General features: G+C 40.1%; 1 protein-coding gene across 1 annotated transcript; it reads left to right on the forward strand.

Moving 5' to 3' along the window:
• Positions 1 to 6,044: 6,044 nt before the first annotated feature.
• Positions 6,045 to 11,816, forward strand: LOC114570793 (deoxyribonuclease-2-beta-like). Its single transcript, XM_028601362.1, has 7 exons — positions 6,045 to 6,141; positions 7,325 to 7,529; positions 7,832 to 7,925; positions 8,491 to 8,652; positions 8,735 to 8,914; positions 9,533 to 9,565; positions 9,725 to 11,816. Exons 1-7 carry the CDS (start codon positions 6,134 to 6,136, stop codon positions 10,192 to 10,194), a joined length of 1,152 nt encoding a protein of 383 aa, XP_028457163.1. The 5' UTR covers positions 6,045 to 6,133; the 3' UTR covers positions 10,195 to 11,816.
• The last annotated feature ends 4,383 nt before the right edge of the window (positions 11,817 to 16,199 follow it).

The raw sequence follows: 16,199 nt of genomic DNA on the forward strand, positions 1-16,199 counted from the left end.
AGGTTGCTACAGCGGAGGACCTCAAGTGTTCAAAATTACATCAGTAAAAACAAAACAGGGTAAAGGGGAGGTTAAGTGGGATTTTGGTAATGATCATTCCAAGTGGTGTGTAGCTGAAGCTAAGACTAATGATTTGATCTGTATCGCTGATGTAAACAGAGGAGACAAACAATACAAAAGGCCGGGGGGTGCACTGTGCTTTAAACATAAAGAGGCAAGTAAACTATTTCAAGATGTCATTGCTAAAACTAAGGAGTGCACTTAATCCAAATCGTAACGGGGCCTCTTCTCATAAGCGTCTCCGTGAATCTGACTGTGATGATTAATATTTGATCAGATAAATACGCCTCTCTTTGCCAGTGTACGTTGTTTTAAGTCCTGTTTTTTTCCCGGTGTTTGGGTCTGTGTGTGCTTCGGTTTATAATTTTTTACATTACATACTTTTATCCAAAGCAACTTACAACTTCTACATATGTCAGAGGTCGCAACTAGTGCCTTGCTCAGGTACACATTGGTTGATGTATCACAGTGGGAATCAAACCCAGATCTCCCACACCAAAGGCATGTGTCATATCCACTGGGCCATCAACATCCCATTTTCAAATTATTCTAAGTTGACATACATTTCTGAATCCATGGTTAAATACAAAAGAGGGCTGGACTTCCTGAATGCAGCGTGCGGAGTAGACGTGTATGCAGCTCGCTCCCACAACCAAGCTTTTCATTTACCTTTTTATGCTAGCACTTTTTCAGTCTGCTCTTTTGCAACAGGTTTTAAAACTAGTGTTGACCATACTGGCAACTTCGCAATGTCCAAACTTAAGAGCAAACCAGACAAGAGCAATCCTGCGTCGTTGTCGGTTAGCATTAGCATGGCGGAGATTAGCTCTCTACTGGAGGAACATAGAATGGCGCTTGCTGCTGACTGCTGGCTGTCCCATGCTTTGTTATATGAATACTGTGATCCTCTCACTTCCTATCTGTGAGAACTAAATAACTTCTAAAAAATGATAATCGCTACCAATTGTTAGTGTTAAGCTCGCCCTCAGTAGATGGAAAGTCTTCCGTAAAATAGCAGTTGTCATGGCGCGTGGTTTTGTCAGGTAACTTGGAAGATGAGGAGCGAGCAGCTGTTTTGTGTTCTCCAAGATAGATTCCACTCGTAAAATATCTTTAATAATTTTGATTAATACTCTGGCTGCTTTCCGGGAGCTGAGACACATAGGATTACTGCCCTGAACATTTACAACAGTTAGCCAGTGTAGCTATCATTATGTTTGTTATAACGTTACAGTTCCTCTGCCCAACAATAATATAGTCACGTTATATTTCCCCATGTTGTAGCTGACGTGTCTTTAGCTGTAGGTTAATGTCGTATATTATCACCTAATCATAATCCTTTGTCCTAGTTTATATAACGTTACATTTCAGTTGTTGAAACGTTAGCTATTTTAAAGGCGGATTTATGCTTCTGCGTTAAATCAACCTGTTGGTATGTCAAACACACACACACACACACACACACACACACACACCTTTAGTCTTGTTGAGAGAGATTGTGTGTATTCTGAGTTGAGGGGCACAGAGCATCCACGTGAAGATGCAGATGCCCCATTAGGCCGTAGGGTTTAGATTCAATTGGTAATAAAAAATAATGGTAACTATTATCAAGCCAATAAAGTTGATAATAAGAAACAAACATAAGTGTGCCGACAGTGCATTGTGGGTATCCTGAAAGTAGTTTGACAGACATGGTACACACATTACATTGTCTGAAAAGAAGTAATCATGTTTTTCCTTCATATTGTTCTACAACCCGTTTCCTAACCAGTAAAATACAGACCGTTAGACAGCGTCTCTCAGCGTCAGATACCCAACGCTACCCCCCCTTCAGCGTCTGACAGCGGGCAGAGCAGCAGCTCAGCAACGCCGTAAGATGACCTAGTGTTAGGAGAGACAACGGTAGCGACTCCAGAGAGTAGTAGGAAAGCTGAAATGCTGCGTAAAGATGCAGGTTGGGGGGGATGGATGGGTCAAACAACAGGACTTTCCCTCAGGAGACCAGGGTTCAGGTCCCGTTCTTGTCCCACGTGTCCCTGAAACATATGTTTTGTAACCCTACCAACCATCTTAACCTAAACCTAACTGTCCTGTTGCTGTCAGTTAAACCTACGTCCAGATCCAAAGCACCAAAAAGTGCCACCAAAAGTGCCAACCAACCACATCTAAATCTGACGCTAAAGGAGACTTTTAGAGTCAATAACAAACGCCAAAGACACCTGACCAAGGGTCTGGATTTTACCAGATGGGAGTGACAACGGGTTGGGTTTTACGGTGTTAAGTTTTCGCTTTAATCATAATGTTGCTTGAATTAAATAACCAATATTACTTTCATAGTACACACTCTTAAAGTGTGTTTGCTGAATGATTACATCATCCTGAATAATTAACCAATCTTTCTTTGGTTTATTACACTCTTGAAAATGTTAAATTTTTATTTTTTGCATCTTTTTATATCTTTTATCGCATTAGTATACTACACTCTTAAAGTGTTCTGAGTATTGGACCTCTAGTTGCATTTATTAAGTATTTTATCACATTGTGATTCTTCTATATATTTTAAAGTGTAGAAAATTGCTCCCATTCTCCATGCACCATGTAGTGAGAGATGATACTATAGTCACCCTGTCTCTGTTCATATGTATCTGAAGCTTGTGTTAAACAAACAGGCCATGTGGTCGGTTCTCTGACCTTTGAACTGTCTCCAGTAACAGCTGGTAAACACCAGTCATACCTTTAGAACACAAGGTACATCATAACCAGGCACAAACACAATCTGCAGATTGTGTTTGTGCTTGTGATGAAGATATGTTAACATTCTGTGTTAAAAAATTATCTAAATCTGCAGAAATTCTGAGTCTGCAGATTCCATCTGGCCCTGATGATAACCAAGAGTGCAACAAGTGTGATTGTTTTCTTTTTAGATTCCTTTTTGCTTATTTTATGATGTATGAACATGTGTAATAGCAAGAGAGAGGGAGGCCTTGATTTGTACTCCATTATCTATTATACAATGGCTCCACAATTCCCTTAAAATAATTTTTAATGAGGTAATTATAACTTAATCTTTTATAAAGTTGTAAAAGTGCTATTGTGCTTTGCGAGGAATTGGTGAACAGTTGGCTGTGAACTAGGACTCTGTGCCTGATGGGAAAACAGCTTTCTTGTCACGGTCTCAGCAGGTGGACCCAAATGCAAGACTCTCCAGTGCAGAACAAACACACTTTATTTCGACAATACAACTTACAAATTCACAACTACAACCCTACAAACGAACAGGACAAAGAAACACAGGGGTGTAGAAATACACAGACCAATAAACAGAAAGACAGAGGATTGGACAAGACAGTAACGAGCAACAGGTGAGAGTAGAAATGGAGGGAAACTAACGAGACAAGTAGGAACAGGTGAGAACAGAACTGGAGAGAAACTAAAAAAAGAGGAAGTGCAGACCATATAAGGGGATGGGCGGAGACAAAGACACATGACAGACAGGTCACCACAGAACACATGGAACACAGCAACAAGCACAAATCACAACACAATACACAAAATGGCCTTGAGTGGCACAAAGGCAGTCAGTCACAGCCGGATCCTGACAATTCTGCCTTAAAAGTCCAACATGCAACGGAGGCTTGGTTCTGGAAGAGTTCAACAGAGACCGGGTCTTACAAACAGTCAACGTAAACCAAGTCATACATTTAGTTTAGATACTTCAAAATGCAAATTCTGAGTGACTAAAAAAGTAAAAGTCACACTACCAAATTGAGAACCCATTAATTGAATAAGTCTAAAAATAAAGGTCTGTAAAAGACATAAGAAACCAGCTCTGACCCTCCCTCCTCTCTTGCTATTTCGTGTTATTATTGGCTGTTTTACTGTTGATAAATAAAAATAATTTAAGACTGTGAAATGATCTGAAATGTCTGTTGGATTAAATAAATAAAGTGTGATTAACATTTTGACTCTATTTTTTTAAAGAATAAAATCATCATTTCCAGGTCACCTGCTGGGTTCATTATATTACATTTAACATTTCTAAATGTAAAACCTTTTTAATAGGACACAGAATGCAGTTTATTAACCCTTGTGTTGTCTTCCCGTCGACCATGAACCTTTTCCGTCATTTTCGCTTTTTTTGGGGGCCTTTTTAAAAGAAATTGTCACTTTTATCAATGTTTTTTTTCATTCATGGTCATTAAACCTCATTTATATGACATTATACCTCATTTCTGAGCATAAATTATGAATTATTTTGACTAATTCGAAGTTAAGCTCAGAGGATGTTGAGTGAATTACAGACTGGTATATGTCAAAGTTTAGTCAGGATATACTGTTTTGAAACCAAATGCTATAAAGTTGAATAAAACACCCAAAATTCTATAGAAGTAATCAAATTTTACCCGCAAAGAATGTTGTATGGGTTCCATAACATACAACATTCATCCATGTTTTTGGGCAATTTGGTTAAAATAAACCCATATTTCTGATATGAAAAACTTTGAAAACAGCTTAAATTTGGCCCAAGGACAACACAAGGGTTAATAGGGCTGCGTTTAAAAAATTTGATCCAAAATATGTTAATAAAATCCAGATTGGATCTCTGTCTGTATCATATGAAACTAGAAGACTTAATGAATCCATTGGTACCAACTGGGTCATGCTAGCTGGTCTGGAGGGGGGTTAAATAACACTCCGAAGTTTGCTACATTTTGGGGAGGCTACTAAAACTGACATGGCCATTTTAAAACGATCCCCGACTCCTCCACATATCTGAATGAAACGTCAATGTCAATGTTTATTTATATAGCACATTAAAACAACTGTCATGCTTGGCCGCCTGAGGGGCTCTAACTTCGCCGAACTGTTCAGCCGCCTGGGAGGCTTCGCCTTCGCCGCCGGCCACCTCAGAGCCCTCGACGTCCTGCTTGGCCTCCAGAGAGACTTTCAAAAACGGCCTGAGTCTGACTTAATGTCCCGCCCACAACACCGTCTGATTGTCTAGATGTTATACGAGTAACAGCCAATCAACACTCATCAAGGTCAGAGCAGCTGACCTGCAGCCAGTGGCGGTTTTTGGCACGGGCGAACCGGGCAGCCGACCGGGGCGGCATTTTTTCATGTCACATGGGGGGCGGCACGAGAACTTAAAAAAAAAAGAATCCTCTGCGCCGCGAAGCTTATTTCTGTTTTCTATCATTTCACTGTGTGGGGAATTGGCAGATCAGCGCCCCCAGCAGCTGCAGGCGCCCTGCTTGCTGAGAGAGGTCAATACCCCCCACTTTCTCAATGAAATGGACTAGTCCGTAACAGTGCACCGCAGCGCGAAAGATAAACACACGGTGACAGGAGAAATGGCTACACAGAGACGGAGCAAGACGAGTCTAAACCTTTCTTTTATGTCAATGGTCTAAACGCCAAAATGAAACAAAGTTACCCAAGCCGCTCAAATAAAAGGAAAAAGCAAAAATACATGTTTTCGGTAGTAGCAGGACCTTCATCAGCTCCAGTGGCTGATAGTGGTGCTGGGGTCTGCACAGTGGGGACGAGACTCAAGCGTGTTTTACAGAGATGAGGGAGTGAGGCTTCAGCCTGCGGTAAGCACAACTCCCCTTAAAACACTTTGGCCCTTGATCAAACTGAGTGGTGGACAAACTGTTGGTGATAACACTACAACAATAGAAAGTAGGCATGCTTTACTGTATCATTGCATTATAGCCTATATAAACATTGCACATCATGCAAACTTTCTTAACGAGAATTGATGCTTTTCTATCTGCTTAGGCAGACAATATATATATATGTATATAGCTTGTTTTGTTTGATTCATTAGGAGTATAAAGTTTTAGTGTATTAATAAATGGCACTTTGTTGAAGTATTTAATGTGTCAACTCTAACTAATTCTTGCTTACTCATTACATGGTGTTAGTAGTTTTAGGAGTTGGTTTACATATTCAGGGGAGAGCAAGGACAGGAACAGCTCTGTGTTTTAATGTGTTGTGATGTCATTTTCCCCGCCGTGCGCTACATTAATATGAATGCGACCTTACAAAAAGCGTGGAGGTTGTGGATATGACTCGGTAAGATGCACGTCAATTGTTGCGCCCGACATGTTGAAATCTACAGCTATATTTCCATTTCTTTGCGGGAACACCTGCCATCTTTATCGGCTCGCTTTCGGGTCTGAACTTTCCGCGAAGCTTGCACAGAGATCAGCTGGGTTACAGGTTGCCAGGTTGAGGTGACAAACGGGTGGAAAATTGTATAGTGTGTGGATGCATTTCATACAAGATCTGGCAACTGGTCAACATTAGACAAACATATTGGTCTGATTATTGATAAAGGAGTTTGGGCCGTGCTGCAAATTACGGGAGTTTTCCGGGAGAAATAACAAACCGGGAGGAGTCCGGGAGAGAGGGCTAAAAAACGGGAGAGACCCGGTAAAAGTGGGAGTGTTGGCAGCTATGGCCTAGCTTTATTCACATACTTATATCTGCATATGTGTGTGTGTGTGTGTGAAAGAGAGAGAGAGAGACAGAGAGCAGTTTGTGTTGTGTATGTGTGTGTGTGTGTGTGTGTGCCTAGTTTTATTTGCTTTTACCCCCACCTTGAACAAAGGGGGGAGGGTGTGCTTATTCATGGCCCAAAATTGAACTGTCCATCACAAACATCTATAAATAATACAAATAAAAATAGTGGTTCAGCTGAATATGGGGACTGGAAGCCGAATCTCTGAAGCGTCTGATGAAATTCGACATCGTAAATATTTGTACTGCAGACGTTGCAAACTGCCGTTGGTTTCTTCTTGGCCTGGTCAGATGTGTCTCCTTGTAGCCGATCTTTACTATTTTGGGTGCAGAGGGGTCCATGACGTTAAGTTACTATCTGTTGCCGCCGTGAGCCACGTCATCATATCTACGGTTCCAGCTCATGCAACAACACTAAAATCATAACGTTACCTCCTCCTCAGTATCAGAGGGGGGAAATATATATATTTATTAAGCAGAAAGTCAAGTCATTTGACTCAAGTCAAAGTCAAGTTGAGTCTTTTATGAATGTTTATCAAGCAAGTCTCAAGTCCTAAAATTTGCGACTCGAGTCTGACTCGAGTCAAGTCATGTGACTCGAGTCCCCCATGTCTGATAGTCAGGGTGTAGAGAGAAGTCTGGTCACTCTGATTCAATATATTAGATTTATTGTTTACTGCTCATGAGTGTCTGTCCTCTCTGCACATTGATGTTTCTCTTCTCTACTCTTCATCAGGTACATCATCTACAAGGCATCCAACGTTAAAGACAAAACTAACATCAAAACTACAGGTTTGGAATATATTTACATTGATTCAAAGGACCAGACGAAAAAGACCTCTAAAGATCACAAAGATAATAATGGCAAAGATAAGCTCATCAACCATCCTGACGGTGTCCTGGCAAACACCCTGAAGCCCATTTTTACCACATCATCAACGGTGAGAATCATGTTTAAACTGCAGCTCTGTTTCTATTTTGATAAAAATGAAACCATGATTTAAACTGATGGATAGATATTATGGTCTGTACTAATTATAAAGCATCAACCAGCTTTCCTCAAATACCTCAATGTGCTCTGTTGAAACTGTTCAACACACAACAGGTGAGTAAATATGTAACTGAATAATTAATCTACAGCGGTAGATTTGGTAGCTTGCTGTTCTCTCTCTGGATTGATCACGTACATCCCAATAATTACAACACCATAATGTTTCTTCTCTTCATTCTGAATCATGTATAGACAACAGACTTTGGATTCATCTCCTACAGCGACCAACCTCCAGCTGTAAATGGTGTAAAGCCTCCTGTTGGCCCTACGTATGGTCACAGTAAAGGTGAGTAGAGGAAGCATCTCTCTCACAGGAAACATCTCTCTGAACAACCATTAGGTTTTCATCACAGAGGACAGAGGCTATGGAGGACCTCCAGGGTGAAATAGAGCATTTATTTATTTAATATTTAATTGTACATTAAACAGGAATTATTAAATTGGTTTTTAAATCCATTTTTTAATAGAGGAACTATGGAAAGAGTTTCAAAGTTAAACTCGTAAATAAATACATCATTTAAAAATACTTCAATGAATTACTAAATAAAATAGAGCATTTCAAAATGACTTTGAAAATGCAATTTTAAAAAACAGGAATTAATAATTTAATTAAGAAGAGCTTTAAAAAGGCATTTAAAAAGGATAGTTCTCTGCTGCTTTTCCTTATCCAATTCAAAATCAGATTTGAAATGTAATTTTGTCATTTAGGCGTTCCCTGACCCGTTAAGGCCCGGTGCTGGTTGGAAAGACAATGCTAATTAAAGCTGCGATGAACGGGCCCTCGCACTTCACGCACGTGAATTTGAACAATCATCAGCCAATAGTTCTGTGTCTATCTGTTGATGTTTCAGGAGTTGTGATGATGGAAAAAGACAAGACAGGAATCTGGCTCTTACACAGCACACCACGATTCCCTTTCAAAAGAGATCAAAACTTCTGGCCATCCAACGGAGCAATGAATGCTCAGACATTTATCTGTGTAACATTCAAGTACAACCAGTTCAAACAGATAGGTAATGTTCTCAGTTAAATATTTATAGTCTTAGTGGTTGATTTGAATATGATGTTAATGTTGTCTTGTTGTACTATTTGAAGGTCAACACCTGCTGAACATCGCAGCCTACCCGTTTGATCATCATATTCCACTTGGCTTCCATCAAGAGCTTATAGATGTTACAGAGAAGAAAAAAACACCGGGACAGAAAATCCAGGATCTGACATCAGCAGGATTAACAGGAACAGTGTTTCGTAGCTTTGCTAAACACAACATTGACAGTAAGATATCTGCATGATGGTTTGAATCAGATTAACTTAGTAAAGACAAAGTTACAAAGAAAAGAGACATGTTTACTGTGGAAATCAGATGTAATGTGAACTGGTTGAGAGAAGCTTCTACTGTAGTTTAACATCAGTCTGTTTATCTTAATGACTGATTACAGCCTTCACCGTCAACTTTATTTGTGTCCCTGAAGGGCGATTAGGTGTGCAGCAAGTATAACACATACAAGACACATAAATACATACAAGTCCTACACACAGTTCACCTGGAACACAACCGTAACAGTACAAGGTGCATGGAGAGCAGCGTCAAAGTCACCTACACAGGGTCGGAAAAAGTGCATATCAACCTACACAGTTGACACAGCCTGGGACTGGTTAGAACTGGTTACATCTAAATGTGTGGAGCTGCTGAAGATCACTGACTTCATGCTTCAATAGTCTTCAGAGAGGAAACCTCCCAAATGTTCTTATTAAAGAGACTCTGTGTGTTCACATAACATTAGATTTAGGTTTTTAGTCTAAATAACTGTATATGTCAGGAAAACCTGGCTCACATGTGAAGAAGATTACACACACTGACTATTCTACTGTTGTTTTGTTGTTTTTCTGTAGAGGATATAAAGGACACAGACGCAAAAAGATTTGGTAAGAAAATGTTATTCGTCATTTTATTTTTACTTTTTGTTTTAGGCTATTTAATTTTTTTCTAACTTCATATTCTTCTGTGTAATATCAATAAGAGCATTGAACTGTCAGGATGTGATCAGTTTCTGTAACATGACTCATGTGTTGTTGTTCTTGCAGATGGAGATCTTTACCGTACTATTGCAGAGGAATATGGCAGTGTGAGAGTCCAGACCTGGCACAGCAAGCCAGAGGAGATAATCAACACACAAAATCAACCTCAAGTGCTCAATATTGAATGTGTAAAAACTGATCTGGGTAACGGGAAGGTTGCGTGGGGGCCTACTAAAGATCACTCCAAGTGGTGTGTAGCTGTAGATAATAATAATCATTTGATCTGTATCGCTGATATGAACAGATGCCTCAGCCAATACAAAAGGCCGGGCGGCGCACTGTGCTTTGAACATCAACAGGCAAGTGAACTATTTAAAGGTCTTATTGCTAAACCTGAGGAGTGCCCCCCTAAGACTCAAAAGAGACTCTACTCGTCCTCTAGCACTCCACAATCCTCTAAGAAAGCTGAACTTGCCCAAGCAGCCTCTGACTCTGACTGTAACTGTGACTGTGACTGTGACGATGACTCTGATTAATGATCGATAGGATAAATACGCCTCTCCTTGTCGTCTTCAAGTCCTGGTGTTTTTTTGGTGTTTGGGTCTGACTGTGCTTTGGTTCAAATTATTATCAATTGACATATATTTCTGAATACATAGTTTAATACAAAACAGGGTGGACAGAAAAATAAATAACTTCTAAAAAATTATAATCGCTACCAAGTGTCACTGTTGATCGATGTAATAAGTTAGTAGTTTGAACGTCAGAGTTTACGAGTTTAACATTTTAAGGGTTGCCCTACCTGAAATAGGTCTAACGATGTCATGAGTTACAACTTCAATCTTACAGCTCGCCCTCAGTAGGTGTAAAGTCCTCCGTATAATAGCGGTTGTCATGGCGCGTTGTTTTGGTAAACGGGAAGATGAGGAGGAGCGAGCGGCTGTTTTGTTTCTCCGGGACAGATTCCACTCATCAGATATCTTTAATAATTGTGATTAATACTCTGGCTTCTGTTTTCCAGGAGCTGAGACACGTTACTGTCCTGCTGGCAGCAGACTCCTTAGATCACCTTCTGATTTACAGCTCCTCCTTTACAACAGTTAGCCAGTGTAGCTATCATTATGATTGTTATGATGTTACAAGTCCATCTGCCCAACAATAATATAATCATGTTATCATTTATATAGTTAAATTCCCCATGTTGTAGCTGACGTGTTTTTAGCTGTAGGTTAATGTCATATATTATCACCTAATCATAACCCTTTGTCCTAGTTTATGTAACATTACATTTATGTTTGGTGTTTAACGTCACAAACGTTAGCTATATTTAGCTGTTAGCATCTTCTCTATTGCAGAGCAAAGTGTTTAAAGACAATTCGGCACAAAGATACAACACAGTAATAATAATATTGATAATAATAAACACTGCACCACAGTGCTCTTCACTGATTGGCCACGAGAAGTGAAACGTCCTTTTCTGCTACAATATTTTAGTTTGTGTGGACTTCACACCAAACAGAAATCTATTTAAGAAGGTGTCCAAACTGATTTTAAGAGGTATCAGGATGAGGAAGGTGGGGGGGATAGTTTAAGTTCTATCTGAGTGACTCTGGGTGGATATTTGGGTTTTATGTAACAGCATGGGGGTAGTAGTTTGCTAAATATTGATTGAGTGTTAAATATTGATTGAGTGTTAAATATTGATTGAGTGATAAATATTGATTGAGTGATGAAGAAGAACAGGTCTGATCCTCCATGTTTCAGAGTGTTTCTGTCGGTATTTTATGGTCCGGTTAGTTTCACCGCTCAGTTAACTGCTGATGGAGCGTTAGAGCATTACTGCTTTTGCTATGGTTATGTCAGGGTCCCACCGTCACCAGCACTCACTCCTCTCTCTCTCATTCTCCAGCACACACTCCTGATCAGACGCTCCCAGTCCCCTCAGTCCTAATTACACACACCTGCACCTCATCAAGCCACATCCTCAGTTCACCACCTGCAGCTAATCAACAACCACCTACATAAGCAGCACAGACACACATGCACTTTGTCTAGTCTCGTTTCTACACGACGCTCTGACCACTCACCTATGTCTAGTTCATCCACGTTCACCTTACCTGTAGTCCTGCATCCTGTAGTCCTGCATCCTGTTGTCTGCATCCTGTAGTCCTGTATCCTGTAGTCTGCATCCTGTTGTCCTGCATCCTGTAGTCCTGCATCCTGTAGTCCTGCATCCTGTAGTCCTGCATCCTGTAGTCCTGCATCCTGTTGTCTGCATCCTGTAGTCCTGCATCCTGTAGTCCTGCATCCTGTAGTCTGCCTGCTGCTCTGAGCCTGACCTCCTCTGCTGCTGGATTCCTGCCTGTTCTCTCTGTTCTCAGTTTTGGATCATTGAAATAAAGCTCTGTTTAACTACTCCAGTCTGTCTCCTGGTCATTCCCTGACAGGTTAAATGTAGTTTTTAAATACCTTGAGACCAGCCAATCACAGACCAGTGCTTCCTGTGACGACTTTAAAATCATCTGAAATGTCCGTAAATAAAGTGTGAATAACATTTTGACTCCATTTTTTTTTTTGTAGCTGAAACAGCCACACAAAATGACTCCTTTTGCTAGCTAGCTAGCTAATAATTGAAACATTTTAACTAGTCATCCCAAACATTAATACTACTGACTGAGTAGCCAGGGCCCTCATGTGAGGAGGGCCCAAAAAGATGCTAGAATGAATAGCTGTGGATGCAGGGAGGGGCCCAGAGAGAATCCCTTTCTAGATGGACCAGGATGTTGTGCTATGCCCCTGTGAACAGAACATTAGAAAAACATTAAACTAACACAAAGAAAACTTAAGAACAATACATGTATTCGTGTACAACACTATCTGACTTCAGTTTGTGATATAGAGGGAGGGAGCTGCTGTACTCAACATTAAACAGCAGGGGGGGGGGTCCTCACTGCATTTAAAACCAGAGCTGTCCCAAACTGTTCTCTAAAAGTAACTTTTGCTGATTAAACATGAAACTACAAGAACAAACAGAAACAGTCATAACATCACAGAGGGAGCTGTTTCCAGGAATTAGACATTTAACATATAAAAGGTGATTACATTTAATTTTCTTATCAACATTACACTAAATAGAACTATAATAAAACACATTTGATCACCAGTGTAGACCTTGTTTTCTACACAGCTGTCTGCTCTCAGTGATTCTAGTTCATCTAGTTCTTTGATTCTTTAACTGCTGCTGCAAGTTTACCAAAACGGCTTTAATGACTTTGTCTTTATCCATTTGATTTTTCATCTCTTCCACTTTCCTCTCCTTCTCCTTTCTCCTTCATCCTATCAATCAGGAAGTCCAAGTGGCTGTGAGAGGACAGTGAATTAACCTTCAGGATGATCTGCTCCAGCTGGACAACATGCTGAAAGGACTCCTCCAAACACTGATGGTTTTCTTTCTGAAGTTCATCATGTTCTTCTGAAGAGGACAGACATTTTGAAGCATACATCTGTTTAGGAGCTGTTTTGGTTACACTTAACTTGAAGTTTTCTACATAAGAGTAACATGACACTGGCATGAACATGTCATAAAACATAAAGTCATAAACGTTTATGACATAAAGCTTTTTAAGTGTCATTCGGTTTTGTCATGACAAGTTATGGTTAGAGTTAGGGTTAGGGTTCATGTGTCATGACTGTGTCATGATAGTGTCATGTGAGTGTCATGTGTTCATGACAGTGTCATGACACTCTTATGTAGAAAACTTAAAGTAAAGTGTTACCGTTGTTTCATACATTTTCAGTTCAGTTGACTCTGTTGACTGAGTTGAATGCATGGCATGTCAGGCACAACATGGCATCAGGACTTTGTGTAAATATACACGCCAACTTTCCAAGTGGCGTATTATCTGGACACATTTTGAGCTATCCACGTGTATGTCTACACTGTATACAGCGGACGTAAACATACACGTGTGTTATCACCACTTAGTGTGTTATTGCGAGAAGAAAGCAACAGTTGGATTTAGGAAAAGAAGAAAGCGATGGTTGAGTTTAAGAAAGTCCTGTGTTGCTTGATCCATCCACCCCCCCTGACCAATTGATGGGTGCTGTGAGAAAAAGGAACATAACAAAAAGAGATCCTCAAAGGAAGAGTAATACTACAGCTATACTGACTATACAAGACAAACCTGTTAAATGCGAGAGCGATATCAGTTTTCAAAGCTCAACCCCTGGCCCACTTCCTCACACTCTCACACTTCTCAACAAACCAATCAGGTCTGACAGCTGCCCTGGGCTGCCATCAATCAGGCTATTTAAGCCGGAGGCTGACTTCATTGAAGCTTCTCAATTGGCTCAGAGGTGGTATGCTGCACCAATCAGTGTCCCCATCTCAGGGACCTCCAGGAATTGGGCGGGACTTCTCCCAGCCAACCAATCCATCGCACAGGTTGGCACAGCCTGCTTTACATCAAAGACAAACACAATCAGTTATTTACACACACGAGGTGGCAGCCGTAGTAACACCTGATGTTTCAGAACACACACTAATCTTTGATGCATTTCATAATTAAATTAAATTTATGTCAAATCCTAAGAGTTATCGTATGAGTTAAGTTATCTCAGGGCACCTTACAGATAGAGTAGGTCTAGACCACACTAGATTCTCCCCAAGAGCATTTGGTGAGAGCTGCAAGGAATAACTTTCATTTGAGAAAGAAAAAGAAAGTGAGAGAGAGAAGAAAGGGTGAGAGAAAGAGCCCTTTGCTTTTTTATATGATCATACATATCGGATACTTCCACAAATCAGTGATTAGATTCTCAGGTTATGAAGTCAGTATGAAGGTCAATTTTCAAATAAATACACAAATATAGCTGCAAATATGACTTAAAATATCAGACTAAGTGAAAACATAAGTTCCATCACGAAAACCATTAATGTCCATCGCTCAACAGGAAGCTTGTTTCTTAGGCAAGTCTGTCCTAAAAACAAAAACCCATCTGTAGTTAATGAGTTTACATCCAAAGTTTAAACTCATCAGAAGGACTGAAATGTGTTCCTCATAATAATGACTCGGTGACACTACCAACCAACCTAACCTGGAGGTCTACACTTGATCTAGTTTTAACATCAGCTGTAATGAAGAAAGATCTGATAAACTGAGTTTCTTCTTACAGACATTAGAGCAGCAGCTTGTTTCTCTTCAACACATATTGTTCAGATGCGAGACAAGTGCGCACAAGAAGTCAAATGATTTAGCTTTAAACTCTAAAAACACGTTTGGTTTACACTGTTAAACCATTTATTCATAAAACCAAATTTGAGTGCTTGTGTGTGTCTGTACAGTGAGCAGCAGAAGACGTATTAATCATAACCTGAATAACCTGTTTCTCAAAGTCAACCAGCGGTTTCTTCTTCTTCACTGCGGGGCCTGCAGCGACAGGTGAAGGCAGAGCCGTGCCCGCTGCATGAATCATGGGCGTGTGACAGTGTAGTAAACATGTTCTAGACAGTCCAGGGGTCGGTATGGGTATTAGCCCCCTGATCTGTTACCCTGACCACATTGTTCATTACTGATGCCTCAAAATCAATTGTTTGTCCAGCACGACCAATCACAAACATCTACCAGAGCCGCATATTTTACATAAGAAGAGCAAATTATAATTCTGCATAAATATGAAGAACACAGACACGGTTTTACAAGGAAAACACAATCCAGTCGCTGCTTCCTAAAATAGGAAGGAAAGCTGGCAACAAAATAGCCAACGCTGTAAATGTGTCAATCACAACGCTTATTAATATCACTTCAGTATCAGTCAGCACAAAGATCTGACCATAATTACACTGGTGCTCTCCATTATCGTTCATTGCTTTAGCCTTTTATTTCAGTTGTAACCCTGGCAGTGGGAACCGATCGTCTGAGGAAATAAAATATATAAAAACATAATTTAAACCGATGTGTCACATTTGCAACACACGGCTCAAGAAGCCAACAAATAGCCTATAAGTAATTCCCTCTGCTGAAAATCTATATCTTTCATAAAAATACCCATGCTGTGATTTTGCCAATAGCTGTCAAAGAAAAAGGTCATTTGACATCAGATTTAAAACAACTCTGGCACACTTATTGCTAGTGTTGATTGGTTGAGCTAAGTTGCTGACTCCTGATCTACACAGAGAGTCAAAGACCAGCAGGGTTATCATCACTGAAGGAAAGTCTTTAGTAAAACACTGAGAGATTATATTTCAGGTGTGCTCTATGCTTTATGAAAGAGGACAGTCAGACCTCAGTGTGCAAACAACTGATCCTGTTCATTGTTTTCTTTAAGTCTCTTCCTGTAAAGAAACGCCCAACATGTTCTTTAGATGCATGACGTCTGTTCTGCTGAATTATATTTCAGAGATTCTTTCCTGGTTGCACAATATTGGTTAGTTTGTATGTTCACATTATACATTCACATGGTATGTTTATACATACAGTATGCTGCACTATCCTAATAAACTATCCAGCATTATGTGAAGAACATTGACTGTATTTCCATCTGA

Source organism: Perca flavescens, chromosome 16, assembly GCF_004354835.1.
Source record: "Perca flavescens isolate YP-PL-M2 chromosome 16, PFLA_1.0, whole genome shotgun sequence".
Classification (NCBI taxonomy): Eukaryota; Metazoa; Chordata; class Actinopteri; order Perciformes; family Percidae; genus Perca; species Perca flavescens.

Excerpts from the sequence above, each read along its gene's own strand:
- LOC114570793 (XM_028601362.1), top strand. Across the intron at positions 7,530-7,831 it reads TTTTTACCACATCATCAACG|ACAACAGACTTTGGATTCAT; the intron begins GTGAGAATCATG and ends AATCATGTATAG. Across the intron at positions 7,926-8,490 it reads TACGTATGGTCACAGTAAAG|GAGTTGTGATGATGGAAAAA; the intron begins GTGAGTAGAGGA and ends TTGATGTTTCAG.